At 46.3% G+C, this 16,367-nt stretch overlaps 1 protein-coding gene across 1 annotated transcript in view; it reads left to right on the top strand.

The window, feature by feature from the left end:
* Nucleotides 1-14,933: 14,933 nt before the first annotated feature.
* LRP5 (LDL receptor related protein 5) overlaps nt 14,934-16,367 on the top strand; it is a 134,355-nt gene continuing 132,921 nt past the window's right edge. The window contains exon 1 of the mRNA NM_001012897.2: nt 14,934-15,122. Within this exon, the coding sequence (NP_001012915.1) occupies nt 15,035-15,122 (88 nt within the window). The 5' untranslated portion in view covers nt 14,934-15,034. The remainder of the gene's footprint in view (nt 15,123-16,367) is intronic.

A 16,367-nucleotide genomic window follows, 5' to 3' on the forward strand; every position in this document is an offset into this window, starting at 1 on the left:
CTAGAAGGACACAACAAACCTATTCAGTGGGATTTTACAAGATTTAGAGGGGAGGCTGCTCGCTGGGTAAGTCATGAAGGTAATAAGAAAATCAGGAGGTCTGCTGTGATTATAGAGTTTGGAGTAACCAAACCTTATCATTTGTGGAAGTTATGACTATTCCTCAATCTCTTCTGTGACTGCTTTCCTGCAGAGAAATGTCCTGCACAGTTTCCTCCCAAAATACGGCAGCAGCTGCTCCTGCCTTTCTGTGATGCCACAAATCTCCTGCTGAAATAGAGGGTGAGATGCTGCAGTTTCCTGCACAAATTAGCCACAGATTTCAGCTGCTGCAGTAATTGCCTGTGGGAAGGGGACAGCTTGTAATTTGAGAAAGGGAAGGCAAAATCCCACTGTGCAGAACAGAAACCTGCTTGGCACATATATATACCCAACACTGGGAAACTAGGGCTGGGGATTATGGCTGCACCTGTACTCTCTAACCTCCCTGTGCTTGTATTGTCCATAAGCAGGCTTGCTAGCTTCTTTTACCTTGGTCATATTACTGGAGGGTGTTGCTGTACTAAACCTTAATTCTGAGTTCTTTATAGTCCTTCATCATTCTGTTTCAGTAATGCTATGGGTCTGGTTTAATTGAAATAAATGCTGTATTTATGTCTATAAATATAATGAAAGGGCTTTGTTTTTTTTCTCCTCTTACTGCGTGTTCTGCATATCTGACCTCAGGAAAGTTGCTGGGAATCTTCCGTAGAGCACAGCTGGGTGCGGGTGATGATATAAGCAGGGGGATGTAAAAACCATACTAGGATGGTTTTAAGGATAATATAGCTGCATGTAACACAGGAAATCACAGGCCGAATGTTGACCACTGCATCCTACGTAGATTTTGCTAAAATTGGGCTTTGTTGCCAACTGGTGGCCAGAAACCAGCTCTGACTCAGTCATTCTCTAGGGCCACCCACCTGGTTGCTCCAAGGCACTGGGGTAGGCATGTCGCTTGTGGCTGCAGCAAATGCCCTGGCCGGAGGTCAAGTGAGCAGGAGATGGCGTTTCCCTGCCAGGGCAGAATGGGTTGTCCTGATGCCATCTTACTAATAGATTTGTTTTAGGAAAGAAATGAGCTGGCTCCACGTGCTGTGGTATTAAAACCTAGCATGTATTTATACTCCTCCTTCTGATGCTCGTACTCTTTCAGTAGGTCTTGATGTTAGTCTGTGAAAATGGGTTGGGAGCACACTGCACTAAATTGCCTGAGAACCCCCAGTGGAAGGTGAACCTTGGGACAGTTGCAGGTGGGGCTGGGATGGTCTTACCTGTTCAAAATATAGCTGCAGGTACAAGCTCTAGCACGTCCAGCGAGGGCTGGTATTTGCTGCCTATGTCTTTTAGGTGCTTTGGTGAGAATGACCTTTGTGGGATATAGGAGTAATTTGCTGACCAACAGGAGTAGGGAGGGTGTGGCAGAGGAAGGATTGCTCCATACACAACCTGTGTCATATGCTTTTCAGCTGACTCTCTTAAACCACAGAAGTTCTAATAGGCTCCTAAGTGGAGGGAAAAAGGTTAGGTGAACTTTTAGCCTAACCTGGTTTGGCTGCCCTTATTACGTAATTGCAAATGAAGGGTGGTGTGACTGAGCCAATGGATCTTTCAAGATGAAAAGGCTTAGCTGAAGCCTCTGAGAAGTGGTGTGGTGGGGGGGGATTATTCTTTACTCCTTTGATCTAAAAAAACTGAAGCTGTTTTTGAAGCAGACCTGAGAGAATGAGGTCCTTTGCAGTCCTTCAAACTTGTGAGGAGCTCACCTGGGACAGACATCTAAGTCACTTGAGTGCATGAATGAGCAGTGCGTACAGAGATGACAATAGAAATAGCCTTTCCTTTGAAAACCATTGCTTACATTAAACTTGTAATTTTTAAAGTAAGATGAAGGAATCGCAGAATTGCAGGGGCTGAAATGGTCCTCTGGAGATCATCAAGTCCAACCCCCTGCTAAAGCAGGTTCCCTACAGTAGGTTGTAAAGGAAATGCCAGCCTTTTTGTAGCCCTTTCAGCTTAGCAGGTTAGATGCACAAGGCAGCTAAACTTCACTATTGGTTTACCTATGTGGAGAAAGAGGAGAAACCCTGCAGGCCTCTTCGATTTGTGCATCCATCTACTCTGGGAAGGCAGCAGATCGAGCATGCTGCCCATGTAGCAGTGCTGCTAGGCTGAGAAGCAGAACCAAGTAAGGGTTAAAATGCAGGAAAACTTGTTCTTTGGCTGTCAGGCCGATAGAAGACTTGTCTTGCTAAGCCACAAGAATTCCAGTGTTAAGGAAATTAGTTCCTGAAGATAGCTTACTGAGGAGTAACGTCCTCAGTAAAGATCTTGTGGGAGAAAAGCTTGCTTTTTGACCTTCCTTTGCTTGGCTCTGCTTTCAGACTCTCTCAGTTGTTTGCTTAATACTAGAACAGATTTTAATAACTTATGTTGCTGGCCTGGAACTCAGACAACTGGAGGAAAAGGGTCAGGAAAGAAAGTATACTGCCTGTGCTTTTCCCTGACTTGCGACCACTCCTTTTCCCCTAAGCTCTAAAAGCCTTTGCATGACAAGACTGTGCATAGAAATGTACTGATTGTGCCTGAAATCGTTCAGTGTGTCTTGGATATGTCAATGGCTTGCATATGGTTATTCTTTCCACTGATGAATAGCTAAGATTACACATGGTGACACTCTGTAGTTGGTGGAGAGACTCAGATCAGTTTTTGCTTTTCTGGGTTCCTCAGAGAGCAATCTACCAAAATAAACAGTGAGGAGAGACATTCATCACCTGCCTGTTTTAGACAGGATTCCACCTGGTAAGACGTTCTAGAATAGTTCGGTCAGATTCGCATTGCACCACAGTGATTTTCCTATCTCTGTTTCAAACTGCCCTCTGCGGTGTTTTTAGAGATGGAAAAATGTGCTGCTCTGCTCCACAGAAGCTACTTATAGCAATGTTCATGGTGCTGGAGGGATGTCAGCTTTGCTAAGCAGTGGGGCAGGGGGGAAGCAGGGACTCGAGATAAGAATAGTACATGAAATCTTAAATTTGACAGGCCTGTCAGGGAGGAAATTACAGCTTGGAGGAGGAAAAGTGGTTGTCTTTTGAGTTTTCTGTAGTAAATATAAAGTCTGGGGGTTTTGGTGGTGAGGAGGCAGTTCCACCAGGAATGTGTAAGGCTTTGTTTGGGACATGCCTACTACAGCTGTTTTTCATTATGAGGGAGCAAGAGGAGGACTTGGTGACAAGGATCCCTGTATGCTATGGTAGTGCTAGTGTAAAAGGCAGGCAGTGGTGAGTGTGGAGGGAGAGGGGTTTGGGGCTGGAAGATTCCAGGAATCACTGGAACAGGTTACACTTGAGTGAGTTTGGCGTAGGGGTTGCCCTTTCCTCCCATCTCTACTGAAACAAGAAATTGCTGAGCTCACCTGGCAGTAACTGCAGTGCTGTTTCCAGCTGTGTCTGGGGCTGGACTCTTGTGTCTTTATGGTCTGTGTTGAAGAATGTGTTGTTTGATTCTTAAATTATATTTTAAATTCTGCTCTTAAGCCAACTTAGACTTTTACTGCGTCAGAAATGCTAGCACTTACGGCTGAGTTTCTGCAGAGATTTGTGCCAGAAGGGGAGATGAGAGATACGGAGAGGAGCTCTGTAGCTCCTATACAGAAATGTGCTGGCACATATACGTGCACTATCAGTTGCTATTCACAGAAGGCAGAAAGGTGAAATAATGTGCCTGGGGCCACACACCAGGCTGCTGGCAAAGGATAAGCACTGGAGCCATGTATCAGCCCCTCCTGCTGGACTGCTCTTTTCTTACTAAACAATCCTTGCAATCCACTGATACTGTAGTGTAATACTTGCCTGTAGAGCATCAGCTTTTTTTTTAATGTATATCCAATCTTAAATATGTTTCCATCTAAACCGAATACAATCTGGAATGAAAATAGAACAGAGATCCTCTTTTCTCCCTTTATCCCCAACCAGGCTGCTGAGAGAGTTTGGTGTTGTGTTGGTGGTGCTGCCAGTGATGTGCGTCTGTTACAATCAAACTTCTATAAATGCGGTATCTTTGAGCTCTCTGCTGTTTGTTGGTTTGGACAAAAAGGGTTTAAAAGCTTTCAGGAGGAGAGAGAAAAAGCTGACCAGCAGACAGGCACATGGGAGCTGGAACGTGATGATCCTTGAGGTCCCTTACAACCCAAGCCATTCTGAGTAGAATATTGTCACATAACCTGCAAACACAGTTCTGTTTCTGACCAGTTGTGGCCATTTGAAGGGGCGGTGGTGCTCTTTGCATTGTATATGTGAAAGGTATCAGGATATTTCACTTTAGTTTTCCTGATTGCCTTCCTATTTTAAGGGAAGAGGGTGAATGATCTTTTTGCTTCTATGTAAGCACCAATGATGTCCCACCTTACAAGAATACCAATGTGTTTGGTCACTGAATCCAACTCTCTGTTCCCATCTATTCCAGACTGGATTTTGCCCACAGTCTGTAAATTCCTTCAGAGATCTTTCTTGTTCTTCTAGTTAAAAAGCAAATAAAGAAGAGTTCCTAGTGCAGACAGAAGGGAAATAAGAATGTTAGAGCCAAATGCTGGCCTGCTGCCTGTTGGTGTAATAATGGGGAGCAGGGTAGCTGATGACTAATCCAGGGCAGTGCCAGAAAGCCAGTCTGACCACTGCTCCTACCAGGGGTCTGGTCTTGGCTTCTTCCAGTGACATCATGGCGCCGAGAGCTTGGGTCAGAGGCAGTCATGGAGACAAAGTAAATATTTAAGTGAAGGCTGATGAGGACGCATTGCGTCTCCTATGTCATGGGTTTCTCAGAAATCTGACTGCTAAGAACTTGAGCATTTTCATGTTTGTCCTAACAACAAACTCAACTGCTCAGGCAACTTTTCTCTCCTCTTTCAACTCTTTCCCTACCCTGAGGTCCCAAATAACCAGTATTAATCATTTAGAAGGCTTAAACATAGAAGGGAGATAGGGAAAACAAGGATTCTATCTTTTCTATACAGATAGCATGGGCTGGAACACAAGGTAAGCAATGATCACTGTGTCCTTGCTCCTGGCAGAGATGGTACGAAGAGGGTGTGCCATTCTTGTTGCCGAAGGAGCGGCAATACAGCACTGCTGAATTTCAAGAGGATAGTTTGAGAGCCTGGCTGTTGTTTCTCCAGGTCTTTGCTCTTTTTGGCCCCCCAAACAGGCTACAGTATTTGAGAACTAGAGCTGGTCTGGCTCCTGCTTCCCAGTCAGCTGAAATTCCACAGGATGTGGCTTCTCTGCTTTTCCTTTCTAGTCCTCCAAGACAAAACTCTAATGTTCCAAATACAATCACTTCAGAGTGGAGGCCCAGGCGGATTTCCCCTCACCTTTGTTCTCCAAGCAAGTGACTTGAGTGCTCTCACTCTGACCAAAGAGTGAAACACTGAGGGCATTCCATGGCTTCTTACTGAAATGAATTGCTGTAGATTTAGCTATCACTTGCCTTGTCTGAATTGCAAATTATTCAAAGATAATAGATGCTTTAGTTTGAGAAGGATGAGTTCTGATATGACCATCAGTCTACTTAGTATAGTTCATTTCGGCCTACTGTTTTTGGAGGCTAGAAATTAAACATTTGGTTTTCCTCAAAACCAAGTTGCTTAATGACCTGTTTCATCCTATGCCTACTAATGGTTTCAGACACAGAGATACTGCCCCTTTAACAGATATTTTTTTTCTTTTTTCCATGACATTCCTTCTTGAGGTTGAAGTTTTAGTCTGGAAAACAAGGAGCTTGCAAGTCAAGTAGCCACCTTATACTTTCCACTATGACTTTTTATTGCTCAGTTGCGAAGGATCCTTTATTCCTGCTGCGTTTTCCCTTTATTTTCCATTTGGTTTTGGATTGTTTTGGAGTTTAGTGCCTCTTCACAATAATAACAGATGTCAGTTTGGCTTCTCTCGTGTCACAGAGTGTGTAGATCAAAGCAGTATCAACCGTTGTTGAACTGGGCCCATGCATATGGGCCGGCAATGCATTCTAGAAGTCCTATAGCACTTAAGGGAAGCTAATGATAATAGTGATTTTTATTCTGCAGAAGTTTTAGCTTGCCTCACTAATGAACTGATGGACCTGGTTGTAGGCATTGTATGGTGGTCTTTACTTGTGCACTTGGAAAACATTGTTATTCCAGGACAACATTGGAGTCTGTCCTGCTGAGGCTGTTCTGCTGATTGGGTAGGGTATGAAGAGTGGCTCTAGAGTAAGGGAGAGAAGACCTTGTATGCCAACAATTTGTAGGGCTTGGAGACAGGAAGCTTGAGGTCACAGGGAAAAGTATGTGCAGTGGCTTGGATGGGCATCTTGTCACCTTGCAAACCCAAAGGGTAACATCAGACCTCTGGAGAGTCGCAGAGCCTTTCCAAATCCTGTGGCTTCTTCTGTGTAGAGAGGATTTATGCACAATGACTGTAAAAATAACAAGAAGTACTGCCTTGTCTAGGTGACTGATTTCATGGCAGCCAGCATCAACATCTGGTGATTTTTCCATCACTTACAGCCCTATCTACATCTTTCCTCTTTTTTTCTTAGTGAGTGTTCAGTTAATAACCTAATATAGTGTTTTTGTAAGAAAATATTAAATTCAGAGTAAGCAAGGGAGAAGAGGGACCTCAGGAGGTCAGATGCCCTGTGCTCCAGCTTCAGGACAGAACGGGCAGTGTGCAATGAATCTTAGAAGTGTTTGTTGTACTGGATTGCTGAAATCTCTGCTAGGACTGATTCCTCACTCTCGTGTCTATTCCAACTATACTTATTACTGTTATATCTTTCCTTTCTTCAAAGCTGAACCTTCCTGGCTGTGGTTTGAGCTTCCTGACCTGATAACCAAGGGCATAGAGGGTAGATCTTTTCTCTTTACAGAAATGAATGTTTTCACTTTTCCTCTTTCCTGTAGACCAGCCAATCCCCATGACTCCTGCAGCTACTGATGCAGTTTTCCGATGAATATCCCAGCTACTTTGTAGTATTTTCATCCAACCCATACTTTCCTGGTAGGTGCTTCCAAGTGGTATGTTAGTTTTATCTTCTCTCGGAATTAAACTAAGCAAGTCATTCTTCTGAGTCCTCCCTCTTTCTTTTCAAAGATGAACACTCTCTTTATGACTCTTCTGCCTTCCAGAAGCACTCCTAATCCTGCACGAGCTGTCAGAGTTCACCAGTAATGGTTCTGCGGGTTCTCCTAAATTTCCTAGCTTTTAGTTGGGTGAAATTAATTCTGTGCATCGCATCTTTTCTATTCTTTCTGAATTCTAATGTGAGGTTTTTCTCCAGGTTGCTGTTGTGTTGACTGCCTGATCCATAGTGATTTTTTTAATAGATACTGAAGCAAGAAAATTCATTACAAACTACGCCTGTTTTGTGACAACTAACAAGAGCTTTCATTGCCTTATAATAATTCAGTTCTTCACTTGTTTTCCTTTTACTATTGTATCAGTGCAAGTTTTATCATCACTCTTCACCATGCCAATTGTATTGTACTTTTTGCTGTGGCCTCCTTGATTTTTATCTCTGTACACCTGTACTGTTGTAAGGAAAACCCAGAAAGGAGAGGTGAAAACCAGTAAATCAAAGCTAACTTTGAGGCTAGTCTGGCTCTGCAGTGAAGTCTGTAACTTGAGAGAACTAGCCGAAGTTTCTTGTGAAGACTTGGTTGTTCCATGGAGCTAGACCTTAACTCAGTCATATCTTCCTCTTTGACAGTGTTCTAATGCACTGACTTGAGCAATTGTTCTGATCTCATCGAAGTCCAGGAAGTAATAAAGCCTCAACTTTCCTATTAGCTAAGCAGAATATTGTATCCTCTCTATTTTAATCGATTGATATCATGCTGATACTTCCTAAGTAACATAAATTCTTGTGCATAGTTTCTGAGCTCCTGAGTGATGCTTCAGCACCACATTCCTGAGCCTCTGTGTGTAGTGGGCTGCATCATTCTGTCAAAATGTGTGTATATTACATATTTGTGCTGTGCAAATCTGTATGTTTAAAGCGTAACCTCACTATCAGAGAGAGATCTGTGAAGGAGAGCCATAAAGAGTCCAGAATCATTAATGATTGAAAAAACTTTGCTTCCCATAGGTGAAAGATGCTAAAAAAGTTGCTATGAAACCATGGGTGTGAGCTGGGCTACCCGAAGCTGCGGTTTAGCTGATGATGCTCACCAATGCTGCCATCTACGGGAAATTATTCTCCATTGCGGACCTTCAGGCACATCTCACACTGCTGCACTGCCATGGAAATAGCTTCATTTTTCTGTACAGTTTCAGTCATCTCGCTTGCCAGATAGGAAATTCCCTCTAGGTATATTATAGGTTCTTATATTTTACAAAGTGCTGAGCTGATCATGTTCAAGAAAATGCTAAATGCAGTGAATTTGTGTGTATCGATGCCTGCATAAATCTTGTAGGAAACTTTATCACCACTCCTTTCCCATTTACTCCTGTCTTCAAATTCTCCCTTACACGTCACCTTCCTTTTTTTTTCTCCCTTACCTTCTACATCCTTTCCTTGGCAGCTGCCAGGAGCACTCAGCATAATCCCATCAAGAACAACTCCAAGTGCTGTCAGCAAGCAGTCAGCAGGTAGAGTTCACGTAACAGATTGTTTTCAGGATCAGTTTCGACATCCACTGTTTTAATATCTAAACAGTCGTGGCTCTGAGCCGTATCATGGGGCCTTTCCCATTGCGTACAAGAAAGATTTTCATCTTGCCAGGACAGAGCAAGTCCTGCCTGGCATCTGAACCGCCCACAAAAATTAGTCAGGCAGTAACTAGTTGAGTGTGGCTTCACCTCTGCTTACAACAGGCTGTATCTTAAGTACCTTTCAAGAGCTAAAGAAACTTTATTCATGCTGCAAATGTCAAAGGAACAACCTTTATCTGTGACCTCATCTGTAGCGTAGTTAAGGCTGGCATCTTACCATCAGTTTGTTCTGAATCATGGAATCATTAAGGTTGGAAAAGTCCACTAAGATCATCTAGTCCAAACGTCAGCCCATATTCCTTCTCATACTATTTCTACAGTTTCTAAGTCTTCTAATCTTACAGCACTTGACTTGACCATGCTTTTAGTGGTGGAGGTGAGCTTTGTCTGTTAAGATATGAATGAACATAACAGCCATATGTTAACAGACCATCATGTTTTGCAATGTTTCCTCTGTACACTCAATTTACTCTGAAAGGATGATCACACTACAAAGGCTTCAGGCTCCATGGCCACCCAGGTTCCGTGGTCACACAGACTGTAGCAGGTTATTTTTATAGTATTACTTTATTATTTTTATTCTATTTTACTATTTTTATAGTATTATTTTAGATGTTGAGTATTAACCATGATTGATTGGGGATAAGGTGAGGCAGGACCTGGCTGTTATGTGAATAAATGCTGTGTCTCTGAAGTCAGATGGATTCCAGATTTTCCTCCTGCATTCCCCGTAATGTGGGCTCCCCAGCAGCTCAAGTGTGACTGTGTGGAGATTCTATTTGCAACCACTGACTGGAATTTTGCCATCTGTATCAAACCTATGGTACACAGAGGAAAGAAGGCGAGTATGTGAACATCAGTTTGCAATGAACTGAAGGCTGTGATGAAAAGCCAATTACCACGGGTGGGCAGATGGAAGGTAGGGAGTGATCACTTGTATATACCACTGAGTGCATAAAGCTTTTCTTCCAAAAATGAGACAGAGTTGCTCAGTTCTTTGGAAGGATTCTGAAGCTCTTTTCTTGCTCTGCTTGGTACAGGACACCTGAGCTGTGCAAGGATGCTTGGAGCAGCATAGAGGCATGTAAAGATGCTGGATTAAATCACAGCACTTCTCTGTGATGCATTCAGCATCTGTTCTTGCATCCTCATGAGACCAGCTCTGTTACACTAATCCTGCATTTGGAGAAGGAATTTTGGGGTGCGCTTTGTCCTACACCACGACTAAAGCTCAGGTACTGCTGAAGTGATTCCCGTGTGATGGATAGCACTGGAGTGAGGCTGAAGAAACCTGCCACTGCCTATTGTTGGAAGGTCTTAGGTGATACCTTGTGGCAATGGGTATGCAAATGTAAAGTTTTAGGTTGCTGCAAGCACTGCAGAAAGGGAGATGCATAGCTGCACAAACTGACCTGCTTTGTTGGTTGCTCAGACACAGCACAGGCTGGAGTTAACCTTGCAGTCTGGAGCGGCAGAACATACTGTAGTTGACTTTTTACTTGAATTTCTTCTTATGTGTTTCACTTTGGGATTTTTACAGCACTCCTTGAATACTTGTCTCTGTGCCAACTCCTTTAGCTTTTGCTGACACTTTAGATTTCCACTGCGATGTTGGAGTTCCCTGGAATAAAAGATGGCTCTTCATAAAGAGCATAGGACAAGGAGAACTGCAATGGACTTCGTGCTCAGTTACTCTCCTTTCACAGTTCCCTTATTTGCCACCAAAAAGGATAATTTTTCCTCTCTTTGGAACAGAATTTTGTTGACTAAGAACTAGACAAAGTGTGGCTTCAGCACCAGAAACGGTTAATTTTATAAGTAGCTCCAAAAAGGTAGCTGGAGTGGAGGTTTAAACAGCAACACTTGCTCGTGCAGCACAGAGAAATGCGATGACTGCTGTTCTGGTAGCTGCAACAGGGAGTGTAGTTATGACCAGAAAAGCATTCAGAGTCCAAGAATCACCACCAAAAAACCCACTGAACTATTTTTATGTTTTCAGGACTTTTTATGGTGACATGTTCCTCCTCCTCAGGCAGTGCCAGCCCCTCTGTTCCTGAGGCTGCTAGCCTGCAGGAGACTTTGGGAACAGGCTTTTTATCCTCACCATCTCACTAACACAGGATACCCTTAAGTGTTGTTTCAATTAATACCAATAGGGCACAAAAAAAAAAGTATGAGTTTTCCTCTTGCAAACCTGTCAGCCACATCTCCTTTAGCTCACTCCTCTGGGAAGGCTCTGTCCCATAGTACTCTGATCTCTTGATTCATAGTGTCTCCAGATTTTCCAGTCTGTAGCTGCCATAACCTCGCTGGGGTCATGATGCTGGAAATGGCTGCACTAGAAATGCAAGGGCTGTAATTCCAGGCATGGCACTGCAGCCTTGCCTGTGAAGGAGAGTACTTCAGATCATACATGCACAATTCTCTACAGTTATATCCATAATGCAGACATGCTCTTTTGCTTGGCTTACTAGGCTCCAAAAGAATAGCTCTCTTGTTATTTAGCCACCACCCATTCCTGACCAACAGCGTAGGAGATGATGGTAACATTCCCTTACTATGTTAGCTTAATTAGTGGCAGTGCAGTTGTTTGGTTCTGAGCATTAAGTGTTCTTTAACACCTAAGAAACCACTTCTTCCAAAGCAGTGCCTAAAAGTCCTCTATAACCTCAGGTCTTGCTTGTGCTGTGCTTACTTCCACAGGGAACAATGATCAGAACCAACACGATGGATAAAAGAAGAGGGAAATGCTACCATTACCAACAGGCAGAATATGAGCAACTGGTCTTGGAGACGCCACTGAGTGCTACCTATAGAGTCTGGCAGATGGCCCAAGCTTTCTGAAGCGTGTCCTGGTGAGTCCATGACCTCACCCACTCCTTGCTAAAGTTTCCTCAGACATCGTCTTAGGAGGTGTAATCGTAACTACAGTTGTTGTATGTATATGTTGTCCTCCTCGTATCTATTTTTTGGAGGAGATGAATGAATGTGCATCCAGACAGTATTTTCCTCAATCATTTCTAACTTACTGCAGACTATCTATACGCATCTTTACTTGTGATAAATGATGAGAAGGACTAAAAATCCCTATATATGTTTAGCTTGAGGCTGCTTTCTCTCTGAAAGCTGGGTGAGGAAGTATGAAGACCTGTATCTGAGATGCTGGAAAAGGAAAGTGACCATCCTGTGGCAGCCTTGAAGGAGGAAACTGTTTTGTTGCTGCCTTTTTTTTTTTTTTTTTTTTACAATTCTCTTTACATCCCCTTTGCAAATCAGCACAGAACCTCCTCAGCCTGTCTGGATCTAGTGACGTTGTCTTCAGTAAACAGTGCTGCCCAAGAGGAATAAAGATGCATGTCTCCGTACTGATATTTGCCATAAAATAAACCTGTGTGTCATTTATAAGGCAGTAAATTCACTTTAGGGGCTTCTGCAGTTGTCATTAAGTGTTTAGCGCTACAGGAGCTCAGACAGTTCTGGCAGCTGGGAGAGGAGGATGCTGTAAACTGGAGTAGGGGAGAGAAATCCAGAAGGAGTAAATATGTAGAAAGCATTTAAAGCATTTCAGTCGAGCCAAGTTTTCCAGCTGTGGTGGGATGGCAAGGTTATCCTGGAGGACATCCCTGGGAGCTGAGATACAGCTGGGCTCTTTGTTTTCCCTTCTAAGCCTCTGCACTTCCCTCCTTTCTCTGTCAGGGATGACAACAATGGCAGAAAACAAGAGCTGGCCTGCCTGCAGCTCCGGGGGGAGTGCTGGGCTTGCAGTCTATGTTTCTCCCCTTCCTTCTTTGCACAGCCAGGCCTCAAACCTGCTGTGGCTTTCTCTATGTTACGCAGAAAGGATGAAAGGAAAATTATTCTCCCTGCCCCTTTTATGTAGGGGAAACTGAGGAAATGCTACACTGTGACTTGCTCAGGTTTGCATAAGAAAAGTTAGGTGATACGGGCATTGGCTCTGTGCTTGGAGTCCTCTGCGCTGGGAGCGTAAAACCTTCTCTGAAAGGAGTCCCTCTTTCTTCCAATAAGAAAAAGGGGAAAAATAAAGTGAGGCCTGATAAGGTTACTTTTAACCTGTTTTTCACTTCCTAACAAATGTATGTCAGACGTTTCAGGAATGTCACAGCTTTGCTTTTCCTGGCTTTGCTGGAGGAATTCTTGCAGGGCTGGCAGAAAGGTGGGAGGCAGCTTCCTCAGTGTGGGGGTCAGGCTTCTTTTCACAGCTGCCCGAACTTAATTTTCTCCAAATACCCCTGCAACATATGAATGGGTTAAAGCAGCATCTTTATCATTGGAGGAATACTGAGCTCTTGGCTGCTACTAGATTTGCCATCACTCTGGATTGTGATGAATGTCCTTTTAGCAAAGGGGTTGCTATTAAAGTCACAGAGAAGCATAAACTTAATGTCTGATAAATATAAAATCTGTTAAGTCTGTCTTTCCTAGCTGCCTGCCTCCATAGGCTGATCTCCCTTCTCTCTGTTTCAGCTTGGACACTGCTCCCTAGTCTGTTAATTGGAGGAGGAATGGGATTGCCAAGCAAGAATGCCATACTCTCTGAAAATAAACTTTCATTCCAGTCCTGTGCTACTGCAAAGGATGAACCTCCACATGGCATGAAGCTCAGTGGGCTATGCCTGTGAATAGTCCTCCATCACAGCAAAGGTTGGTGTGGGGCTCTGAGCAGTCACAGGTGGATCTTTAGTCTCAGTAACTCTCCTTACAGCAGGTGCTTTCCTTTGAAAAATGGTCTCTGTTGAAATCTCTCAGTCAGCATCGTCTTTATCTCTTCATACAAAGTTTTGCCATTAGTGTTTCACAGCGGCTCTGATTTGGGCTCTGGTTTATTGCAGAACTTCTACCAAGGAAGACCAGCTGCTGGTTCTCCTGTCTGGAAGAACACTGAGATTTCTCCAGGTTTAAAATGCCACTTGGAATCAGCCCTCCTTAAAGTAAGCATTCTTTACGTATTTAACAAGCAGCAAGGTAGAGCAGGAAGCTTTATTTTCCTTTGTGGGTTGATGTGAAGGTCTGTGCTATATACCTTCTGTAAGTCCTCAACATTATCCCAACATTAAACCCTTCTTAGGAAAGGAGGAAATGTGAGGGAAGCCTGCACCTGGCAACCATCGGGTCCCAAAAGAATTCCTGAGCTTTTGGTCCCACTGCTTGAGATGGACAGGGGTCTGTGGGGCACTGAGAAGAAATCTCAACCGTGGCTGCAGAACCTACAGCGAGGCAGATCTATTAGGACATGGCTGCTGTCTGGGGAACCTCTGAAAGGAAAAGCAACTCTTAAACATCCATTGGTTAAGCACTTGCATGTGATTTACAAGGGAATGCCTTGTTGGATCTACCTGTGTGTAGGTTGTAGCAACTTTATTTCCTGTGGTAATTTGTTGTTGGCACAAGGGAAAAATGGAGACTCCAAGGGAAATCCTTGACTCCATCCCTGCTGCTGAGGTATTTGTGGTGGCTGGGTGTGAGGAAGGTGTGGGATGTCTGGGGAGGCAGGCGGCACAGCTCAGTTCCATGCATGGCATCCAAGGCCTCGTGTCACAGAGCAGCTTCTGCCCATTTCTCACTTGGTAATGTATTTGTGTCAACAGGCAGAGTGTTTGATGGGGGAAAAAGCAACTGAACTGCTGCTCGAAAGTGACTTTCTTTGTGATGCAGACACGGGGCGTTGTGAGGAAATGCTTGTATCGCTGGGAAGCGGAAGGTGAAGGAAAACCCCCACCTCGGAAGGAAACAGCTGCCCTTCTTCCTGGCTCAAGGAGCAGGTATGGGCACACTCGGTGCAGATGCACAGGTAGTTTCTTTGTAAACACACTGAGCATTTCTGTTTGCCCCTTCTCGTGTCCCCCTCACGCCCGGGGTAACTGCTCCAAGAAAAGAAGGAGAAAAAAAAAAAAAACAAACCCAAACGCTAAAACAAAACCGAGAGACGAATGTCTCCAGACAGCGCGAGGAGCACCGGCCCGAGCCCAACCGCCGCTCCCCGCCAGGTGCACGGCGCGGGCCTGTGCGGGCGCACGGCTCCTCCGCGGGCCACGGCGCGAGCGGGAGGATCCCAGCCCCCTTCAGTGAGGCAGGAGCGGGGGGGGGGGCGGCAGGCGGAGGAGGAGGAGGGCCGGGCGCGGCGCCTCCCCCTTCCCGCCTCCCTCCCCGCCGAGCGCAGCGCCCCGAGCATGGAACCTGCCTGAGACGCTCGGCGGGCTCCGCTCCGGCAGCTGCTGCTGCGGCACAACATGGAGGCGGCGCCGCCGCTCCCGCTGCTGCTGCTGCTGCGGCTCCTGGCCGCCTCGGTGCTGCGCTGCGAGCCGGGCTCGGCCGGGGGTGAGTACCGCGGGAAGGGAAAGGGAGGGTTGGGGGGGGGGGGGGGGGGGGCACGGCGGAGAGAGCTTCTGCCCCTTTTGTTGGCGGAGTTTGGAGAAACTTCCCCAGAACTCCGCCGGGGAGAGACGCGCACATGGACGGGACGGGCAGAGCGGGGCTCCCCGGGGGCGGCTGCGGGAGGGCGGGGAGGCGGCGTGTGTGCCCACACAGCCCGGCCCGGGGGCGCGGGGGGCCCCGCCGCACGCGGAGGCCTCCCGTCCCCTCCTCGCGGGGCCGCTTCCCCCGGGGACCGGGCTGTGGAAGGGGACTCTCGGTGGCCGTGTCCGGTTGCAAAAGAGAGACAAAAGTCGTGTGCGCGTTCCAAACCACCTCCCCCCCCCCCCCCCCTCGCCGTGCTTCCGCGGTCCCGGATTTCTGCGGGGTTTGGAGGAGCTGGTGTCGGGTGTCGCTCACGGGCGGAATCCGAGGCTCGGCGAGGCTGCGGAGGGGGTGGGGGAACGGCGAGGGCCCCCCCTGCGCAGCCGGGCTCCGTCTGAGGGCCGTGGGCGGCGGGCGGGCGCTGGGCTCCGCGGGGCTGCGCGCCGCACGTGCGGGGCTCCGGCTGGGCGCCGTGCCTCGCTGCGGCGCTTTCCCGGCCGGCTGGGATAAGTCGGCGGCGCGGCCGAGGCGGGCAGAACGGCACCCCGGGGCCTCTTTTATTGGGCCACCCACCTTTCTGAAGCGGCCGCAGTTATTAACGCTGTCATTGGGAGCGGGAGCGCTGACCGTTGGCTGCTGGCATCGCCGCTCTCTATTTTTAGTTGGAGCTCCGTGTAGGTGCACGTTATGTTTTGCTTCTTCTGTCCCGTTTATACGAGAAAGATGTCTGTTCTCAGAACGCCCCTTCTCCTAACCCTAACCTCGGTCTTGCCAAGCAGTTTCAGAAAGCCCAAAGTGAGACTCGTTCCATTCCGAGCAGTCGTTGGTGTGAAGATGTTCCTACTGGAACTCCTTTAAAATATACAGTGGCCTTCTGGCGTCTAAAGAAGGGCTGTAAGAAGGAAGGGGACAGGCTCTTTAGCAGGGGCTGTTGTGGTAGGACAAGGGGGAAATGGCTGCAAACCAAAAGAGGGGAGATTTAGACTGGATATAAGGAAGAAAGTTTTTACAGTAAGGGCGGTGAGGCACTGGCACAGGTTGCACAGGGAGGTGGTAGATGCCCCATGCCTGGAGACACCAAATGTCAGGCAGGATGGGCTCTGAGCA

Source organism: Gallus gallus, chromosome 5, assembly GCF_016699485.2.
Source record: "Gallus gallus isolate bGalGal1 chromosome 5, bGalGal1.mat.broiler.GRCg7b, whole genome shotgun sequence".
NCBI lineage: Eukaryota > Metazoa > Chordata > Aves > Galliformes > Phasianidae > Gallus > Gallus gallus.